We start from the raw sequence: 21,888 nt of genomic DNA, 5'->3' as shown, positions 1-21,888 counted from the left end.
ATACCTGATATGTAAATAGTACACAGTAGAATTAACTTGGGGAAAGTACAGTTGTGTAAGTAAAACTTACGATTTACTATCATGTTGTCGGATGGCATTCCGTCAAACTGGGATAGTCAAAAGGCAAGTGTTTCCAGTTCACAGAAGGCCGAACCAAAAATGGTCGACACCACAGCAGTGAATGCTAATGTGCATTCGTAGTTGTGAGGTGGATGTTCTGTGTTGGGATTGGGAAATGTACCCATTTCCTCACTGTAGTGCAATCTCGGAGTTTGTATAAATAATTAGGGAGGTCAGGGGGTATTGATTGGGAGGGAAGGTACACTGGGTAATGTCGACATCGTGACCACTCGATGGAAGTGGTTTTGTGATTAATAGTAAACCAAAACTTACCATAACAGTAGCTGTTTGAGTAATCTGTGCTGCAGTAGCCTTGGCTATATGGATTTTATCCTGCCAAGGATATAACGGCTGATCAGCTTCTAAAGCTTCAGGGCACCTTCCTTGCAGCCAAACTGTCAGGCAGCTTGAGTTGAGCTGACTAAAAGACAAACTTTGGCACAAAGCCCTTCAAAGTTTTTCTTCCAGCAGAGAGAGAGAAGTTGATCCCTGAAAGGACATTGCTAGGGGGGAAAAAATTTCCCCACCTGGCTTAAAAAAACACCAGAAATGGGGGGTGGGGGTGGCTACTGCAGCAGTGATCATTCGAACATTTACTGTTGTGTTTACGGTGTTCATCATACTGATCACTCCTGCAGTAGCCAAACTGTATCCATGGGTTACCTTAGCTAACATTTGGGTGGTGAAAAGCGTCCAGGATCCCCTGTAGAATGGTCCTAGCAAAGCAGCTTGTAGTGCTTTGTAAAAGTATGTACAGAGGACCCAGTAACAGCTTCCAGAGGGCTTCTAGAATCCAACCCTAGATGATGAAGCCAAGGCCGTAGTAGAGTGGGCCTTGACCCCACCTGGAATAGTTTTATGACAATTATAACCAAAGATAATAGCCTTAGACAACCATTTGGAAATATTCTGTTTTGACATGGATATCTATCTTCCAGGGCTTACAGTCCTAGACCAGAATCTTGCCTGTTTATTGTTCAGATAGGAAACGATGAGGTCTACTTGAGGAACTCCCCACAGATGGATGAAATCTTGGAAGATCCCCTGTTTTAGTTTCCATTGAGTCTTTCCTGGTCCTGCTTCACTTGTCTGCCACCCAGTTTTGCTCTGACTGAATGTAGGATGCATGTAAAGTGCGATTGTGCTGTGAGGCTGTAGCTCAAGTTAACGTGACTGGTCTGCAAAGGGGTACGACCTGGTTCCCCCTTGCTTGTTGATGTACCACGTGATTGTAGTATTGTCTGTAACCACTTTAGAAGGACCAAAGATGGTTAGAGAGTTGAGTGCCTTGATCAGGACAAGCAACTCATTGATATTTGTATGCTTTCATCTGTCCTTGGTATCCCACAACCCCTGCACTTTTTTGTCCCTCTTGAAATTGCTCCTGAAGCAAAGTCCGAAGCTGAGACCTGGATTTATAGATATCCCACGTCTCCACCAAAAGATTTCTCTTGTGACAAACCCCAACACTGGGATTTGAAAAGATAAAGGGTGTTGATGATGGGGCCAAAGAGATTTCAGATACAGCTGTATCTTTCTAATGTGGATTGTTGGTAAGGATATTGTTAGAAACGGAACTAGATAAAGATCTACATTTTCCTCGTGGAAGAAAAGCTCTCTGAACTTGAACTGAAGTGGCTAGTTGACACCCCAGGAACACAGTCCTGTGTGAAGGAGTCAAGAAAGACCTTTTAAAGTTTTGTTGGTTTCCCAGTGTGTGGAAGAGATCTCTCACCCAAGAGAGAGAGATTTCTGATACTTTGAAAAAGATTCTACAGAAAAAAGCAAGTTGTCTAAATATGGAAAAATGTGGATACCCTGTAGCCTGCAGTGAACTATAACTGGGGCCGTACACTTCAACCACCTGGGGTACAGTGGATAGTTTGAAGGGTAAGTCGCAGAAATGGTAATGGGATCCAGACACACACAACCTTAAACGTCTGAAATCTGGATGAATAAGGATGTGATAAGCATCTTTAAGTCTGGTGTTGCAAGGCATCTTGAAAGAGGAAGAAGAGGTAATATGTTGTGAAGTGACATCATTTGGAATTTGGGCACTATCGCAAACGGGTTTAGGAAAGAAAGATCCAGATGTGGTCTCAATTTTCTCTCATTTGACACTAGGAACGTCACTGAATAAAAACTCTTCCCCACTTGAGAAGGAATAACTGGTTCAATCACTCCTTGGGACTGCATGTGATGAAGAACCTGTGGAAGTAAAGATTTGGTCTGGAGGATGAGGAATGACCCCCTGGAAAGGAGGAATTTCCTCCTCCTCCTGCCATTTGTAACCTTAATGAATGTTTCAAACAAACACCTTCTGAAAATTAATCTGTTGCCAGACAGTATAACGGAGCTTCAGACTTTCTGGAAGCAAAAAGAGGTCAGGGTGTGAGGGGTTCACAAGGTATCTTAAATAGTGAAACTTGTTGGACTGTCCTTTTGTTTTGTTGACTGGCTGTTCCAGTTTCCCAAAACTGGATGAGGAGATAGAAAATTTGGAAAGTAGGGCTGAAAGCCGATTCCCTGTATCAGCTTGCCTTGCCCCTTTCATCATTCTTTTTGATCACCGTGTGCAGCAGAAGGACAAAACGCTAAATCGCTGTCCAAAGGAGATATTTTAATTTTTAACGTCATCTGGGAGATTCTGTGAATGCAGCCATGCAAACCTTCTCAAAAGAGTACCAGTGGCCATAGACAGTGACATCATCACCTTAATCATGAACAAAAATTGGAACATTATTGACAATGATAGTGACACTAGCAAAAAAACTTCCACCCAAACCAAAAATAGTTTGGAAAAGAGGTAGGAATCTCAAACAAATTATACAAAGCGACACTAGATTATTATCATGGCGAAAAGGCATGTTTCAATGCAATATGTGCAAATATTGTTCACATATGAATACAGGCGAATCTTTTATCATTAGGAATGTGACCTATCATGTTAACATAAATTCAGTTGTCAGTCATCTGGTGTTATTTACCTAGCTCAGTGTCAGCTATGTCCCGCTTTCTATTTTGGGAAGATGGACAGGAAATTGCATCATCAGGTGTTATTTACCTAGCTCAGTGTCAGCTATGTCCCGCTTTCTATTTTGGGAAGATGGACAGGAAATTTCATGAACGGGTATATGAACACCTGTATGCTATTAAGAAAAATAAAACGGATAATGCATTAGCTAAGCACGTTGCTGAAGATCCCAACCATACATTTTTGTTTAGACAATTGATGCGATTATACCAGATAACCGTGATGGGCCCAACCAAGTATTATTAGAAGTCCTAGAATTGTACTGGCAAATACGCTGTTTTGCCAGTGCACCTCCCGGACTGAATGAAATTTGTTCCCTCTATCCCATTTTGAAGTTAAGAAGTTTGCGTCGTTAAATATACGTATTACTTATGGTTAAATAAATTAATTGATTTACATTTATTAACATTTATGCATTATATTATGCTTTCAGCATAACACATAGTATTCACTATAGTTAAATTCTCTATTTATATATTTTTAAATATTTTTTATTTTAAATATTTTTTATTTACTATATATATGTATATATATGTATATATGTGTGTGTGTGTGTGTGTATATATATATATATATATATATATATATATATATATATATATATATATATATATATATATATATATTTTTTTTTTGTATGAGGAATATAATTAAGTAGTATTCCACACAGTGATCATTGTATTATATTTATCACATTGGGTGGTTACCTTTTTAATTTGGTGTTTAGAAACGATAATTTATAGTGTTCATTTACTAGTATTTTTTTCTCTTGGGGTATGTGCCCACAATAATCATTTACCATCAACCAGTATGGTTTTGTTCGATTTACTTGAAAAACCAGGCGATTTTATAGCAATCCCTAGCCTATAGACAAGATCACAACGCCACATTTGTGAAAACCATTTTACATTACTGCATCGTATGGCATTGCACTAATTTAATGGATAACTTGAAAAATCAGGTGATTCTCGGCGCTTCTCAGCCTACTGCAAGATCGCAATGCCACATTTGTGAAAACTATTTTATATTATTACATCGTAATGCATTGCACTAACTTACCATAGTATATGACACATAGTGTACTTTTGGTGATCGCTAGTAATACCCAATTTATTGAGAGCCTTCCACCAAATTTATTTGAATAACTAGATGAGCTTAAGCGATCTCCACTTATAGGAAAGATCGCAATGCTACATTTGTGAAAAGTATCCCACATCATTACATCGTTTTATTTTATTACAGCATACAATATATAGTGTAGTTTGGTGATTGCCAGCAATATCCAACTACTGGGAGTCTGTCAGAATATTGTACATGTCATATATATTTTTAAAAAGGAAGTATAACTACATTTGTTTTAAACTATGTGTATAATGTTCACAGTTGCCCAGCAACAGCGTTTGTAGTTTGGTGCCAAAAGTAGTTTTTAAACCTTGTTGTTTCATTGTTCTTGTTGTCTGAAGAAGTTGTTTTTCCCACTCATTTGCAATCTGCGGATCTTATTGCTGCATGTTTAGAGTACTCGTTCCAGTTCGACTGAATTGTTTATATTATCAAGAGCCATTGTTTCCAGTTCGTTTGTGTTCCAGATTCATGTACACACACTGCAAACAGTGAGTCACGTGTGCAACAGAAGCTAAGTTAATTGAAGCAGATTTTTCCTCGCAACTGTAGATAAAACATTCCTTGTACTTTCAAAATTTGCAAGAACAAACTTATGTGCGAGCCTGACAATTCAAGTCTGAAAAACAAAGGTGTGGGAAAAACTTGTATACTTTTTTGCAACTGTTAATACTTTTCCCATTTGGAACTTAGGATCTGCTTTTTTTAGGGGCAGCTGGATGACTAGCAGGAATATTGCAGGCAGTAAGCATGCATCCTGTAAAGCAGACAGAACAGTTGTAGGTTTTACAAAATCCTTCTTTAACAACTTAAAAGTACTTTCTGAGGGACTGAGAAACCACACATTCTAGCAATAGTCTAAGAAAGAGAAACGCCCACAGGCCGAATCAGAAACTGAGCTCTCCTCTGTAATAGAAATTTAAAGGGGGGGGGGCTGTATTTGTCCCTGCATCTTCTTGTTCAGAAATTGGAAGGGGGAGGGACTGTATTTGTCCCTGCATCTTCCTGTTCAGATTCAGAATCTTGAATCTTCAGAAAAGAGGAATCCCTTTTATACCAGAAACTACTTAAATAGCCTGAATTAAACCCTGAGCCAGATCTACTAAACTACTCTTATCCAAAGACAATTCAGGAGAAGTAGGTATATGCTTGGCTTTCTGTTCTATTTTGACAGGAAAATGGGGCCAGCTTTGTTATTATTGGCAGCAGCTTCCCCAGGGATGGACACAGCATTCTGACACAACAGGGGAAACCTTCCCTGCTCGCTGTCAGGGCCAACAGGAATGGCTCTCCCTTGCCCACTGAGAGGACCCCATCAGCCATAGAGGAAGTGGCTAACCCCTGGTTCATAGTGGCTGTAGGTGCTTCACCATAGGGATTTGGGGTAAAAGGTAAATGGTCTGAGGTACGAGAAATGGCCACAGCAGTCGCCCACCTGTGGCTGAAGTAAATTGCTATCCTGCTGTGGTGGCAAATGTGGTTTGCTTCATCTTCATCTTTTTTCTTTTTGTGGCTGAAAGAAGGACCGACCATGGAACCAGTAGTCTTTTCCATGGTTAAGTAGAAAATGGTGCCTCTTTCTCTCGGAAAATGGCAGCAATTCCCATTAAACACTACCAGACTACAAAGCTTACTTTTGACAGAAAACGCAGTAAAAAGCACTTTAAACCAGTACGCCAGTCCCACAAAAGTACAATAAACACCATTTTTCCAAAATAATGTTTTGAGTTACTTTATACCACTTTTAAACTGACAGAAAAAAAGAGCGCTTCTTTATTGTTGGTCTCGAGATAGTCTGTCAAATTCTTTCCTGAAGTGGAACGTAATAAAGGATCAACAAAATTAAGAATAAGGAAGCTTTTTTATTCCTTAAAGGGAACTTACCTGCCCAATAAAGGAAAGCTGGCAGCCAGTCCTGAAAAGCCTCATAGGAGTATACTTTTCAATGGCAGTAAAGCTCTGAAGGGTTTCACACTTGTCTTTTAGCCATCTCGGAGTGAGCTGCCTGACAGTTTGGTTGTCTGTCAGGTGCCCAAAAGCTTTGGAAGTAGGCGGACTGTCATATTCTTGGCAGATGTAACCAGTATAGATGAGGTTGCTGCAGCAGTGATCAGCATGATGAACATTATAAAAATCAAACAGTAAGTGGTTGTGAGGGGGATAGTGTTTTTATTAGTTCAAAAAATATAGTACATGTAGCTTGAAAATATTTGAGGGCAGGAAGTTTGCAGCTGCCTGTCTCCTGAAGTGTGTGCGGTCATACAAGCAGAGAGACTTGAATAATTTATATAAACATTTCAGTATTTTAATGTGGAAAAGTGAAATGTTGTTTCAAAAAGAATAATTTAATTTCTTAACTAAGTATCCATTTTCTTTTTCCACAGCTACCATTGTCATTGTTGAAGACTGCTCAGAATCACCCTATGGTAAGTGATTATTCCATGGCCTTCACATAAGTTCCACAGTTAAAGCAAATTAGGTGTGTTTGCTAGGTTTGTCATTACCAGTTTAACTTTTCTGGCTTGTATTGGTCACTTGTCATAAAGGAAAACACTGCTGTGTATTTTTCATCATCCTTCACTCCTGTATTGACCATTTTGGGCTGTCTGTCCATGAGTTATGTGCTTTATCCTGCTCAGTTGAACACTGTTTTGTATTATATCAGAAGGTTCCCCTGGAAGGTTGTATATTCACTGTTATTAAAATGGGACATATATGTAAATGATATGTAACCTTAGCTTTACTCATCTTGGTCTTTCCTTAGGAAGGGATACCTGTAAGACAGTACATTCCCAAAATTTGTAGAAGAGGTTATGAAAATGGGATTTGGTAAACAGCAGTGTTAATAAATGGAGCTATGACAGTTGGTTGAATCTGAAATGATTGAATTCAGGTCTTTGAAGGTTCATTTTGTCAAATGTAAATATCTACATTTCTACTTCCTAGAGAAGTTGAAATTTAAGTTTTATATGGTGATCAGAGTTGCCTATATTTTGTAACTGCTGCTGTGGTTCCAGTTTGTGCACTGGCAGCAATTCCTTGGGTGTTCTGTGTCCTTCCTTCGTAGTTATGCAGCTGTAACACATTTAAGTAAGGGGTGTAGAAGGTGCCGTGTAGTTTTTCCATTTAAATATAAATGCATATTAATTCTATATTTGTGAGTGTGTGTTAAAGTTTGCCTTGAGTGCTTTTGACTGAAATGTTTTAATTATTTGAATTTGAGTAAATGGCACTTCAGGCAAATGGGCTTTCATCTGTTTAGAATAATCATTTTAATTTATTCAAATGAGCACTGGATGCAGTGTCATAAGATTTACTGGAAAAGCTCACCTAGACTCCTGCAACTTGCTGTGAGGGAAGGGTTACTTTGTTTTTGCTTTCTTGTCTTTTACATTGCTTTATTGCCTTGTTCTATTTTTGTATATTGTGATTTATTTTCTTTATACTGTGTTTTACTTGTATTCTACTTTTGTTTGCATGTTAGGAAATATACCACAGCTGTGTGTCTTGTCACAAATAAGTTTTTCCCCATTGTCCCACCCTGGTACTGTTGTGCTTTTAAACTCTGCTGTCTTCCTAGTTGCCTTCCCCTTATGTTAATTTGACCATGTGTCCTTCCCTCTTCTCCTTCACAGGCCATTGTGAGTAAGCACAAAGTTATTATTTTGTGAAGTTACTACGCTTCAACTATTTAAATGTATTGGCCAGCCCACTGTATTCCATAGAACCATAATACAAATTGCCCACCCTTTTCCAATGCATCTTGCTCTTTTAAAATTAGTGGCTCTCCACTTGGCTGAAGTTTGTTACCCCCTCTTTCATATCTAACTGCTTAGTGTACGCTGCAGCTCTTGGGATCTTAACTTATCTTTCCATCTTGCCTTTAAAATCTGCAACATCCACTCAAAGACCGCCAATTATTGGAGAGCCCACATTGTGCCTCTCAGTAGTTATCTTTGGATTAGTGTTTCTGTTTTTCTCCTGGTGAGAGAAGCATAGGAACATTATTTCCTGGAGACTGCTGATCACTGGAAAGCCTAATGACTGCTTTATAGGTGCCAGCTTGAAATTTGTGCCTATATTTTGCTCCTGGTGAGAGAAGGAGCAGAGTGGATTCATTCCTGACTGTTTTTCTGATTGGGCGATGAGTATCTGTAGGCAATGAGTGTCTACTTAACCTTATTCCTTATTATTGGTTTGGTTGCTATTCCATGCATCTATCAGGAAAAGGCTATAACACGCCTGCAAACCCTTGCATCATCTGGGACAAGACTGTGTATCATGAAACAGGCTGTGGTCTGCTTCTCGTCTTGGGATTGGTGCTACTGTTTTGATTCTGGTGAGAGAAAAAGCAAAGGAGCATTATATCCTAGCAGAGTGAAGCTGTGTTGAGGCAAAACTAGTAGTAGCCATTCGGGCAACTCCCCTCTTTCCATCATTCTTGACAAGCTAATTCTTTCTTTTTGGTAAGTACTGCTTGATTTGCTTCTAACTTCAGAATGTCTGTGTAAATACTTCATGCATAAATCATCAGTGTTTACTTTCCCCTCAAGTGTTTAGCAGACATTTTGAGTTGACATTTTCCTGTAAAAGCACCACTGAAATTTCACCACTACATAGTTGCACACACAACAACTAGTTTGCAGTGACAAGCCCTGCCCCCAGAGATGCAAACCAGGCACTCCTGAGGTTACTTTATATTCTTACTCCAGGTGATTAATAAAAAAAAAGGGTGTGTTGCTATGAATATGAACTTTCCCACTATCTCCATTACCAGCTGGTGGATATGGGCATCCTGAGGCAATGTAGAAATTGCCTCAATTGCTGACTAACAGTTAATTTTTAAACAAACTGATAAGGCATGTGAGAGATGATTTAGACAGTTGTCACTGGAAGCAAAGGTGTCACATAAAAGCACTCCTAATGTCGATAAGGTCGTCAGTAGTACAAGCTCAATTCAAAGCAGGTACATAGACCCACCTATGCTGAGGCACTTAAATGTAACCTTCCTTAACCTCAAAGACCTCCTAGATGAAGTACACACAACAAACACTCTCAGCAACCCTGAATGCACTCTTTCAAAACAAGTCTCGCATCAACACGTAGAGCCACATCTCATGGATCCTCTGTTTCTAAGCCCATAAGGTAATCTACCACACACTTCAACATTCTGGTCATTGGAGACTTTACTGTGAGACGCACTGATGTCCCTCTTACCAGGCTGAGTAAGGAGAGTCACAGTCAGTTGCTTGTCTGGGTCAGGATCTGTAACGTTGTACGTGCACACTCAGGTCATTGGACCACAAGTACTAGTATGACTCTGTCGTAGTCCATGAGCCACTCGCCCTTGTATTTCCTGGCAATTATTTGTAAGATCGTTTGCAATCCGAGTTGAGTATAGATTTACATTTATCTAGGAGAGTTTATATACCATACTTGAGTATGGGATGGTGTTGAATGCATTTTGTCAGGTCTAGATATATGGTGTGTGCTGATGTGCTCCCATCCATTACTGTAACTGTTTTTCAAAGGAGTCAACTAGATTAAGGAGGCAGGATTTGCTCCTAGTGAATCTGAACTGGCTTGGAGTCAACTAGATTAAGAAGGCAGGATCTGCTCTTGGTGAATCTGAACTAGCTTGGATCAAAAGTATGTCGGTTACCAATATTATTTCATAATGATCTTTTTTCCATAGTCTTACAGATAATCTAGTGTGGTTTATGGCACTGTAATGGCATGGGTTTGAAGCCTCACCTTTGTGCAATGGAATGACTGTTACTGTCCTCCATTCATTGGCATAAAGCTTGTTTTGAGACTGAATGTTGAGTAGCCTCTGTAGGGGTTCTGACAAGTCATGTTTCAGGCTTATCCGTAGTCAGTCTGATATGGTGTCTGGCCCCATAGAAGTAATGTTTTTGGCCTTGGCACCTGAGGACTTGTTTTTGGGAGGTTTTAGTGGGGTTTAGATGTGAGTATGCAATCTGAGAATATTGGAGGGGGAGAGGAATGGAGTTTGAGCTAAATTTGTCTGCTAGTAGATTAGCAATGTCCTCTGGATCTGAATGTGTGGTATCGTATGCTTTTGGCTCTGCATACTACTGGACATTGTTTTTAAGGTTTGTAACATACATTAAAGAGGTTTTGTAGTCACCTTTGCCTAGGTGGACATTTTTTTAACCTTTTATCTGGTTTTCATCCAAGAGTATCAGGACTTCATCAGAATCAAATACAGATTAAAAAAAAAACCCTGTCCTTGTATACAACAAACCCCTCCCATTTAAAATCATGTGATGGTTAATTTAAAATACCTGGAATCAATAGTGTAATTTTTAAAAACGCAAACCCTATAGTTGGCACCCCCAAAACAGGTCAGGGAAACATTGCTACACATTCAAAAATATTTTGTAACTCAAATTTAACATAATTAAACGCTCCATTAAGAGAAAACCTTACAAAAACATAGCTTTTAATTTTAGAGCACTGCTTACAGAAATCATGTCATGCTCTGGAAAAACTAGCTTGAAATGAATATAGCCTGCAGAAAGGTAGACTTGTTTTTCGAAGACCTGTTAATGAATAGACAGATTGATGAGAAAGAACATGAATTTTTACAGGTATGTTACCCAAGGCTTTTCACCCAGTTGCTGAAGCAAAAGCATCTAAAACCTACCCGTTGGCTAAATATTTTGACCTCCATGTAAGGGGAATGCTGGATAAACACACTTTTATATTGAAAGATTCATGGGATTTTTTATCCAGGATCACAGACGAGGTGTATGACGAGAATTTAGTTTTTGTTACCATTGATATAAAAGATTTGTTCTTGGTCATCCCTCATGAGGTAGATCTTGACTGGTTCCATTAAGTCAGTTGTGTGAGATGGGACAACACAGGGGCTATTACTTTAAGGGCATTAATGGAGTATATTTTGGAGAACAACTTTGAGCAGCAGTTGTTTAGGCAAAAAATGGGTGTTGCTATGGGTGCAGCATGTGCCCCCATTTTTGCAAATGTGGTGTTAGCTTACTGGGAAAAGACAATTGTCTTTCCGTCTAAATTTGCAAAGTATTGGAAGCTATATGGTAGATTTCTTGATGACATCATTGTTTTTTGGAACAGCAGCAAGGAGATGTTAGATGAGTTTTTTGAATTCCTCAATAACTCCACAGAATGTTTGAATTTCACAATGAACTGTCACACTGAAGGTATTCATTATCTAGATGTAAGAATCGCCAAAGACAGGGCCACCTCTATACTATATAGAAAACTGACTTACTCCAACAGCTTATTGGATTATGACAGTTGGCATCCCCTTCACCAAAAGAAGGCTTTGGTGAAGTGAAATTGGCATGTATAGTCAGTGGTGACAATTATTTTGGGAAAGAATGCAATAATGTAAAGGATATGCTACTAGCGAGGGGCTATCCCCAGGTTTTTGAGAGGGACATTGAAAAAGAGGTAGTTACGAAAAGAAAACGAGGGGTATATAGGCCTCTATTAGGAAAAGTAAGGAAATAATCTATTCCCCAAACAACAACAAATACTACAAATTTTAGTAGGACTATGACTTTAAAAAATTATACTTAGCATTTTGACCAAGTGAAAGATGATATTAAGAACTGGAGCATTTTTGAGATAGAAAAAGGTAACATAAAAAGAGTAGGAAATAAACCTATGATTGTTTATAAAAAGGACACATTTACAAACACTCATAGAAAGAGCCTTAAAAATAAGAAGTGAAGGGAAGATGTCAAAATGTGGGCATTGTGACCAATCTAAATTTTGTCTTGGCGGAGTCAATGGTAAGTTTAGGTAAGTTAGGGAACATTAAACTTGTTTCTAAATAGAATTGTGGCACTAAGGGGATTGTGTACATTGTGAAGAGAGCCAGGTTTGTGAAGGATTTTATTTAGGTAAGACCATCAGGAGTTGGCAAAGGATATACCAACATCAATATTGTATAACAAAAGGTGATGCGTATGAAGGAATATACAACGCATTATTTGAAATATTGTTATTGATCATGTTAATACGGGACTGAGAAATGGACTTTATGATTTAGTCCTGGAATATAAGAAAATGAGATGGCAGTTACAACTTCAAGCCACAGTTTTTCCAGGACTTAATGACATGATTTCTATAAGCAGTGCTCTAAAATTAAAAGCTATGTTTTTGTAATGTTTTCTCTTGACATAGTGTTAGTTATAGTTAAGAAACGTCTTTGTGTAGCAATGTTGCCCTGACCTGTTTTGGGGGGGTTGCCAACTATAGGGTTTCTGGTTTTTAAATTACACTACTGATTCCAGGTATTTTAATTAACCATCACATGATTTTAAATGGGAGTTTTTTTTGTATACAAGGACAGGTTTATCTGTATTTGTTTCTGATGAAGTCCTGATACTCACGGACGAAAGTGCTTAATCTGTTAAAGTGAGACTTTGTTGGCGGCTGGAGTACGTGGTTTTCGTTTTTTCTTGTTTTTTGTGTGTTTTGAACATTCTTGATTAAGGTCTAGAGTCCCATGTTTAGTAAGAGCATTTTGGCATGTTGAGAGTTAAAAAAAAAAAAAAAAAAAAAAAAACTCGGTGCAAACAAAGAAATTAATTTATTATAGAGCCAGCTGGGTTCTACTGTATAGGGCCTCACCGTGGCATAGGGGGTTATTTTGACATTTATTTCTGAGGTGGGCAGCTATTTACATGTGCATAGAATCTGTCAGTTTGATTCCTCATAAACAGTGGGGGGTTATCAAGATGGAAAGGGATTTTGGATTTAGCTAGGTTATTACTCAGTTTATTTGCATAAATCTCTGAATACCAAGTTATTGGAAATTGCTTAAGCCTTAATTGTGAATGTGACTGACTTGCTGTCTTTTAACTATTTGGACATTATAATACAGCCAGGATTTTAAGTTTTCAAACAGATTCTTTTATGTTACTGCTGAGATTTTATAATAATTTATGAAAGCATTGTTTGTTCTCTGTAAATTTTATCTTTTTTGTAGTTTCTCACTAGAGTTCCATTTCTTTCTTTCTTTCTTTCTTTCTTTCTTTCTTTCTTTCTTTCTTTCTTTCCTTTTCACCTCTGTTGTATCTGGTCTCTGTCTTTCTCGTTATGGCTTTTTTTAAGCCATTACAAGAAGAGGGGGGTGATCCTTTTTACATATCTATCTGTCTGATGTTCATCATGTTACCCTGCTGCAGTCATCACACTTGGGTTATCCTGCCGTCAGGCAGTCCCGCAGTCGGCCTGAGTTCCAAAATCTTGGTCCGGCGTCGGTTGCTGTCGCTTCTTCCCTGACGTCAGTGCGCCAGGGGTATATAAGAGGCATCCAGTGCTATTTTCTTCAGTCTTTTTTGCCGCGCGGTGCCCGAAGCAGAAGCAGTTCGCAAGTGCTGGTCGGCCGACACCTGAGATTTTCAAATCGAATTTCAGTCCGAAGTCTTCAATAAAGCGAAGTACCCCGTTGGGGAACCTTTTCTTGCCTCAGTCCGATGTCAGAAAAAGTTAACAATTGCATTTCTTGTGGGAAGCATATACCTCATAAGGACTTCCATTTTTATTGTATTCCTTGCCTAGGCCCAGACCACGACGTCACAGGTCGTCGGTTTTGTGCTAGGTTTAATAAACGAACTATCAAACGCCGTTTTGACTTCGTACAACATTACTTTGGTAGGAAATTTAATTATATCATGCCGTCTGAGCAGCCGACGACTGGCATGCATAAAAAATGCAAGGATAAGGTCAGGCAGCCTAGGAACAAGCCATACTCCGAGGCCTCTGCTGGGCCTGACGCCGGTTCTCCGGTTTTCAGTGAGGTGCCTACGCAGCCCCTGACGACCGCAAAATTGGAACCCCAGACAACTTTGGATTCTCAAGCGGAGTGTACTAGGCCGTTGCAGCCATCTTCATTAGGCCCTTCTGCCACTGGAGCAGAAGGAGATCCCGGTGCAGTAGAAACACCTTCGGTTGCAGAAGGTGTCTTCAGACCGACTACACTCGCCATTAAATCTTATGCTAAGCTTAAAACTCCATTAAAACCAAAAAAGACTGTACATCAGTCTCCAGTTCAAGGCCCCATGCCTAAGAAACAGATGCTTAAGATGGCTAAAGATTTGATTACCCTAATCGGGGGTTCCCATCCCCCTCCAGATAAAAGACCAAGACAAGAGGAAGGCTTATGCTTCCTCTGGCCAGTTTTCTGTTTCCTCAGATTCTGCTGAGGAACAGGATTACGCTTTTCCCCCTTATGAAGACTCTGATGCTGAAGACTCTATTCCTTCAGCATCTCCCCCTGAAGACTACTCCTTTGGGGAAACTTTACATACCATGAGGGAACATTTCCACTGGGAAGGCCAGGACTACTCTGATTCTAAGAAAAGGCTCCGAGAGTTCCTTTTACTACCCCAGCACAGACCACTTGCTATCCCTCCTGTTTTAGACATTGTGGATGATGTTTACTTGGAGTCTAGTCTAAATCCAGAATCTCTACCTCCTGCTCCAGCCAAACCAGACAGATACTACAGAGTACCTGACTCACACAAATTCCTTTATAAAAGCCCTGTGGCTGACCCAGAAACAATTTCCCAGGGTCCCAAAGGGGCTAAAGCTTCTATGGCTAAAAATCCTGTGCCCTCTGAAAGGGATTCCAGAGCTCTAGATAGATGGGGAAAGAAGATATACACCTCAGCTACTCTGGCTATGAGAGCATTAAATTGTCAGTTTCACATGCTGAAATATCAGCAATTCCTAATGTCTCAATTAAAACAAAAAATGAGCACACATTCTGAACAGTCTTAATTCAAGGAAATGCACGATCTGTTGCATGCAGCTGAACAGGTGGGCAAACATACTTTAAAATGTTGATTTGATGCATTGGAAGCTTCCTGTAGAGCAGCTGTTACTGGGTCTGTCATACGTAGGCATGCTTGGTTAAAAGAACAAACCCTACCTGTGCACCTTTACAGCAGGATGTATTTGGTGTCAAAGCAGAAGAGGTTTTGAAGAAAATGGAGAATAAGGCAAAGTCTATGCAGACGGTCAAGGATTTTTTACAGGTGCACCCCCTCGTTTGAACAGAAATTGGCCAACAGAAAACTGGTCCTTTCCAGCTTCTGACAAATCTCAGAGGGGCAAATACAGACGCCCAAGGGGCAGAGGTCAGTCACAAGGCCCTTACAAACCTCGCCAATGGGGTACTGCTACCCAGAAAGGAGGAGAAGACAGGCCCCGAGCTAGCAGAAGACAAACACAATGACTCAACCCTCAAACTACCTAGCAAATCTCTCTTGGCAGCTCCCTTGGGAGGAAAATTAGCACTTTTTGCAGACAACTGGCACATCATCACAAAAGACAACTGGGTCCTAAACATTGTCTCACAAGGATACAGATTCCACTTTTATACCTTGCCAAGGATAAAAGGAATGCCAAACCTGCCACCAAATCAATGGGCAGAGGCACAAAAACAAATTACAGCTCTCATGGATATGAGAGCCATTCAACAGGTACCTTCACAGGAGCAAGGACAAGGAATTTACTCGAGACTCTTTCTAGTCCCAAGAAAGGACAAAGCATGGAGACTCATTCTGGATCTTTCAATTCTGAACACCTATCTGAAAGCACCAAGATTCAAGATGCTAACACTACAGCAGCTTCTTCCCATGCTGGGCAAGAATGCTTGGCTAGTAATGTTGGACCTCAAGGAGGCATACCTGCATGTCCCTATCAGACAAGATTGCAGAAGATACCTCCGCTTCATTGCAGGTTCAACCCATTATCAATTCTCTGCACTGCCCTTTGGCTTATCTACTGCGCCCAGGGTCTTCACACAATGCCTGGCACCAGTAATTGCATACTGCAGACAAAGAGGAATTCAAATATACCCATACCTGGACGACTGCCTTATTCAAGCAGAAAGCAAGGGCATTCTTTTAAAGCATCTGGCATTTGTCAAACACCACCTAAGTTGCCTAGGGTCCACAGTAAACGAAAAGAAATCAAAACTAGTGCCCTCACAAAACATAATGTTCCTGGGTGCCAGCTTGAATACAACTGCCCAGATGGCTTATCTCACGCCAGACCAGCAACAACAGCTGACTCAATACTTCAAAATAATGGCAACAAAGACCCAACGCCCTGCAAGAAAAATTCTGCAGGCCTTGGGATTCATGGCATCTTGCATACTACTAATACCATTTGCAAAACTGCGTATGAGGAAATTACAATGGTACCTGAAAAGCCTATGGACTCGGCACAGCCACAGCTTGGAAACAATGATACCACTCATTCCCTGCCTTCAACAGGAGTTTCTATGATGGGCACAGGCATGTCACCTCAACAAGGGTCAGCCTTTCACCTTACCCACAGCCAGACAAACTATGACAACAGATACATCGGACTATGCCTGGGGAGCACACATGGCAGGACAGTGCATTCAAGGCAAATGGACTACAGATCAAAGGCATCTGCATATCAATCAAAAAGAAATGCTAGCAGTACAGAATGCCCTAACAGCTTTCAAGGACCTCTTACACCCAGGACAACTAATACAGACGGAAAATACCACAGTAATGTGGTATATAAACAAGCAAGGGGGCACACATTCCTACCCTCTATGCAGGCAAGCAATGAACTTGTGGAACACAGCACTGTCTTACCAAGTTCAACTACAAGCACAATTCCTGCCAGGAAAGAAAAACACATAGGCAGACAACCTAAGCAGAAACATCATGGATCCCCACGAGTGGAAACTAGATCCACAAGTATTTGCAATAACTCAAAAATGGGGACAGCCAGACATAGATCTGTTTGCCAACCCCCAAAGCTACCAACTTCAAAAATTTTGCACAAGGACATTCCACTCACAAGCTTGGAAAGTGGACGCCCTCTCTTTCAGTTGGAAAACAGTGTATGCCTTTCCTCCACTGCCTCTTCTAGCAAAGGTACTGCTGAAAGTCAGATTAGAGAGGCCACAAATGATACTCATTGCACCAGACTGGCCACGCCAGCACTGGTATCCAATTCTAAGGAACATGGCCCACACCCCACCATGGATTTTACCACAAATTCCTCACCTGCTCACCCAGCAAGACAATCAGATTCTACGCAGCCAGCTCAAGACTTTAAAACCTGGCTGCATGGCAAATTACCTAAACAACCAGCCAACACCTCTATCCAAAGCTGTTTTGGATGTCATTCTGGAGGCCAGGAGGCCCAGCACCAGGAAAACCTATTCAGACAAATGGAAAAGATTTTGCGCCTGGAACCAGGCTAAAGGCCAAAATCCCAGATCCCCTTGATCCCAAAATTCCTCAGATTCTACAATATTTAACTGAGATGTTGCACAAAGGACTTTCCTTTTCATCTATTAAGATCCACGCCGCAGCAGTTTCAGCTCATTACAGCACGGATCCTCCTTTATTTTCATATCCACTCCTAAGACAGTACCTCAGAGGGGCTAAGAACATAAGATCACCCAGGAGAGCACCAACACCTACTTGGGATCTCAACTTTGTTCCGGAAAAGCTTACACTGCCGCCCAAAACAGACCATTTCAAAATGGATAGGACATTGCATACATTTCTGCTACACGCATCATGGGAAACCGGTACCTTCTAACATTAGGTCCCACTCCACCAGGGCTACAGCTACATCAGCAGCCTTTCTCAGGGGGGTGCCAACCAAGGATATTTTGGAAGCTGCAACTTGGAGTTCAGTGCACACCTTCACCAAACACTATCACTTGTCTCTATATTCTAAGACTAGAGCTGGTTTTGCCACTGCAGTTTTGCAGGGCCTACTAGCTTCTTCTAACCCTGTTTAACTCCACCACCCATCCTTAGCTTTGGGATTCAACCCAAGTGTGATGACTACAGCAGGGTAACACGATGAACATAGTACAGTTTTGTACCTACCATAAATGTAGATGTTCGAGTGTTCACCCTGCTGCAGTCCAGGTTACCCTCCCTGCATCCCCTCTGAACTAGCTGGACTTATCTATACCATTCTATCCTATACAACCTCTGTGGTGTATTTGCTTGTGCCTGAAGGTATTGTTTTATTTTTATATGTACATTTTTATATAGCAAAATATATATATTGCCTACCTATTGGGGGCACCTGACATCTGGGGCAAGAAAAAACGAAGAAAATGGCGTTGGATGCCTCTTGTATACCCCTGGCGCACTTGACGTCAGGGAAGAAGCGACCGCAACTGATGCCGGAGCAAGACTTTGGAACTCAGGCCAACTGCGGGACCGCCTGACGGCAGGATAACCCAAGTGTGATGACTGCAGCAGGGTGAACACTCTAACATCTACATTTATGGTAGGTACAGAACTACTTTTCTCATCTTGCTTCAGATTCAGAGGAACAACTCCTTGGTGAAGATTACATATCCCTTCTAGTTCTGTGGTACTTCCCACTTTATATTGCTGGAGTTCTTCATAATCCCACAGAGAAAGGGGATATGTTGGAGATGTGAACATATGTTGGAAACAGCTTTTTCCTGTCTTGTCTTGGGTGTCATCTATTATCTATATCATCTAGTAGGTACTTTCAAGCAAATGTTCAGAATTTTCTTTAATTTTTAACATATATTTAGGGGCTTAATAATGCCCTTATCTCAGGATCTTCAAAGTCTCTTTTTCCATTCCTGTCTTAAGTTTTGTACTGCATTGGCCTTTCAATTGCAAGGTACCAGTGCTCACTCTTCCGTAACTCTGTGTTGCAGTGTCTGGCATTGCCTCATTTATAAAATCCACTGTACCCAGTTTGTGCTTGAGTTCACCCTTTAAGTTTTTATTTTGACACCTATCCCCAGTAGTTTTAATTGGTCTACTTACTGCAGATTAAACTCTAGTTCTTCCCGCATGTTTTTTCCCCATTGCCACTCAGTAGCTACTCCAAAAATCTAGGTATTTCATATTTTATATTTTACTTCATACATCACATGCTTCTCATTCTGCCTAGCCCTGTAGTTTTATGCAGGAAGTAACCCACTGGCATGATTTGATTTCTTTTCCCGAGCTCTTACACCAGTTAATTGAATGAATATATTTTGTTGTGTAGTTCTCTGAGTGTTCAATTTTTTCATGAACCAAAGGCAAACAAATCACCAGAACCAGAAGATGAAACTCGCACTATACTTTATTGTATGAAACTATAGACTAGTTACATTTCATCCCAAAGGACTTCATCAGAACTACTGCTAAAACCTTTCCACACTCATTTATACCCAATAAAAGTCACATGATGCTGTTAATTAAAACCTTAAAGCATTAAAAGCTGTACAACAGTAATCTGCAATAACATACTGCACTGAATTAAAAAAAAAATTATATATATATGTGTGTGTCTATGTATGTAGATATATATATATATATCTATATATATATATATATATATATATATCTAGGTTCATACTAGGCTATCTGCCCTAGGGCATTTATAAGCCTAGCCAGAGTGTGTGTGGCTTTCACCACCCCTTAGGATGAGAATAGTACGCCCATTTAGGGTTTAGTTTACTGTGCCTCTGTCTAGTAGTGACACAGAGATGACCCCCGGGGTAAACCTACGATCTCCCATCCACTCGTCAAGACTTCTCTTGAATAGAGTTAGTGAGGGGCTCTGCCTAACCTGGATTGGGATTCTGTTCCAGAGTGTAGGGAGCCTCTGGGTTATGAATCTGTCCCTCCAGCACGTCCTATTTATTTCTGTGTTGAGGTTTAGGTCTCTTGCTCTCGTGGCTCTGATGGATTTGGATTTTTTGAGTTGGAGCATGTCCATTAATTCCGGATTAGATATGGCCTTGTAAGTTAGGCACAGGCCACCTCTGAGTAGGCGGTATGTGACTGAATAGAGCTGGAGTTTTTTCAGTCGGGCAGCATATGATATATAACTCCAAAAAGAAAACACAGACCAAGAAAGTCCAAAAAAGTGAACCAAAAGCTGGAAAACCAAACTGCTTGAATACGCAAATTCTCCAATTCAGGAAATGTCCATAAGTATTGGTGTCGCCAGTAAAAACCACTGAAGGTAGAAACACAGATAAATTTATTGAAGCGCTTTTCGTTTGCCTCCTAGGCAAACTTCTTCAGAAACCAAGAAACCTGTTTCTGAAGAAGTTTGCCTAGGAGGCAAACCGTGCGCAATAAATTTATCTGTGTTTCTACCTTCAGTGGTTTTTACTGGCGACACCAATACTTATGGACATTTCCTGAATTGGAGAATTTGCGTATTCAAGCAGTTTGGTTTTCCAGCATATGACATATGTTTAAGACCCTTTATCCTCTTGGTGAGGAACTTTTGGGGTCTTTCCAACTGCTGCAGGTGTCTAGTAAGATACATCCCAAATGGGGCATTGTACTCCATCATTGGCCTAATAAGAGATGAGTACAGGGGCACAATGACCTCTCTAGATCTAGATGTGAAACCCTTCATGATAAGGTGGGCAATATAGAAGGTCTTCCTAACCACTTTGGCAATGTGAGTGTCAAATGAGAGGTTACTGTCAACCTGGGTCCCTAGGTCCCTGATTACCTCTTCCGTGCCAATGGATTACCACCTATGTGGTAATTTGTGGGTACCTTGTTTTTCCCAAAGGGTATGACTATACATTTTTTGGTGTTAAGCTTAAGACCATGGCTCTGGCATGAGTCCTCTCTGAAGGATGTTTGTGTCCACTGGAGTATCAATTATGGCGCCCAGTTTGCAGTCATCTGCGAACTTTGTCAGCCACAATCCTCCTATGTTTGCCTGTACCTCGGAAAAATAAATGTCAAACAAGAGGGGTCCCAGGACTGAGCCCTGTGGGACACCGCTTGTGACTGGCTTAGAGTCTGACATAGCTCCAGCAACTCTGAGCCTGTGGGTTCTGTCCTTGAGCCAGTTTACAACCCATCTCGTGACATATGGGTTTACATTTAAGCTGGTGAGTTTGTCTATGATGCCCGAGTGTGGTATTGTGTCAAAGGCTTTTGCAAGGTCAAGGTAGGCTGTGTGAACTGCCTTACCTTCATCAATGGCCTTGGTGACGGTTTCAAAAAAGTCGACCAAGTTCAAAAGGCAGGATCTGCCCTTGACAAAGCCAAATTGGGTAGGATCCAATGTCTGTAGGTCCCCAATGTCTTTGTTTATGAGTTCCATAATGATCCTCTCCATAGCTTTGCAGACCAGGCTCGTCAAGCTTATGGGGCGGTAATTTCCAGGGTCCGTAGAAGCACCGCCTTTGTGAAGTGGGACCACTGTTGCCGTACGCCACTCTTTGGGTATGTATCCTGTAGTAAGGCTAAGATTAAACAGCAGCCTTATGTTTGGGTTTAGTTCCTCTTGAGTTCATGTAGCACACAGCCGGGACACCGTCTGGTCCCATTGATGCTGTGTTTTTAGCTTTAGAGGCGGCTCTCACCTGGGCATCTGAGATGTTAGGAGACTACACTCTGCTGGGATAGTTAGTCCTCCTTTTGGGGAGAGGGAGGAGGAGAAATTTGCACTGAACCTGTCTGCCAGAATGTTGGCAATGTCAGTGGGTTCAGTGTATTTATTGTCATTTTGGACTAACTCTGAGCATATCTGGGAGTTTCCACCCAGGTTACTAACATAGCTAAAGAAGG

At 40.7% G+C, this 21,888-nt stretch overlaps 1 protein-coding gene across 2 annotated transcripts in view; it reads left to right on the top strand.

The window, feature by feature from the left end:
- The window catches only part of LSM4 (LSM4 homolog, U6 small nuclear RNA and mRNA degradation associated), a 426,988-nt gene that overhangs the window by 26,385 nt on the left and 378,715 nt on the right, over positions 1 to 21,888 (top strand). For both annotated transcript variants that reach the window (XM_044053837.1, XM_044053838.1), the window contains exon 2: positions 6,661 to 6,702. In XM_044053837.1, the coding sequence (XP_043909772.1) occupies positions 6,661 to 6,702 (42 nt within the window). The remainder of the gene's footprint in view (positions 1 to 6,660; positions 6,703 to 21,888) is intronic.

This window comes from Protopterus annectens, chromosome 13.part0, assembly GCF_019279795.1.
Source record: "Protopterus annectens isolate FY-2018-M chromosome 13.part0, PAN1.0, whole genome shotgun sequence".
In the NCBI taxonomy this organism is placed as follows: Eukaryota; Metazoa; Chordata; order Ceratodontiformes; family Protopteridae; genus Protopterus; species Protopterus annectens.
The sequence above is the reverse complement of the archived record's forward strand: the minus strand, read 5'-3'. Positions and strand labels throughout refer to the sequence as shown.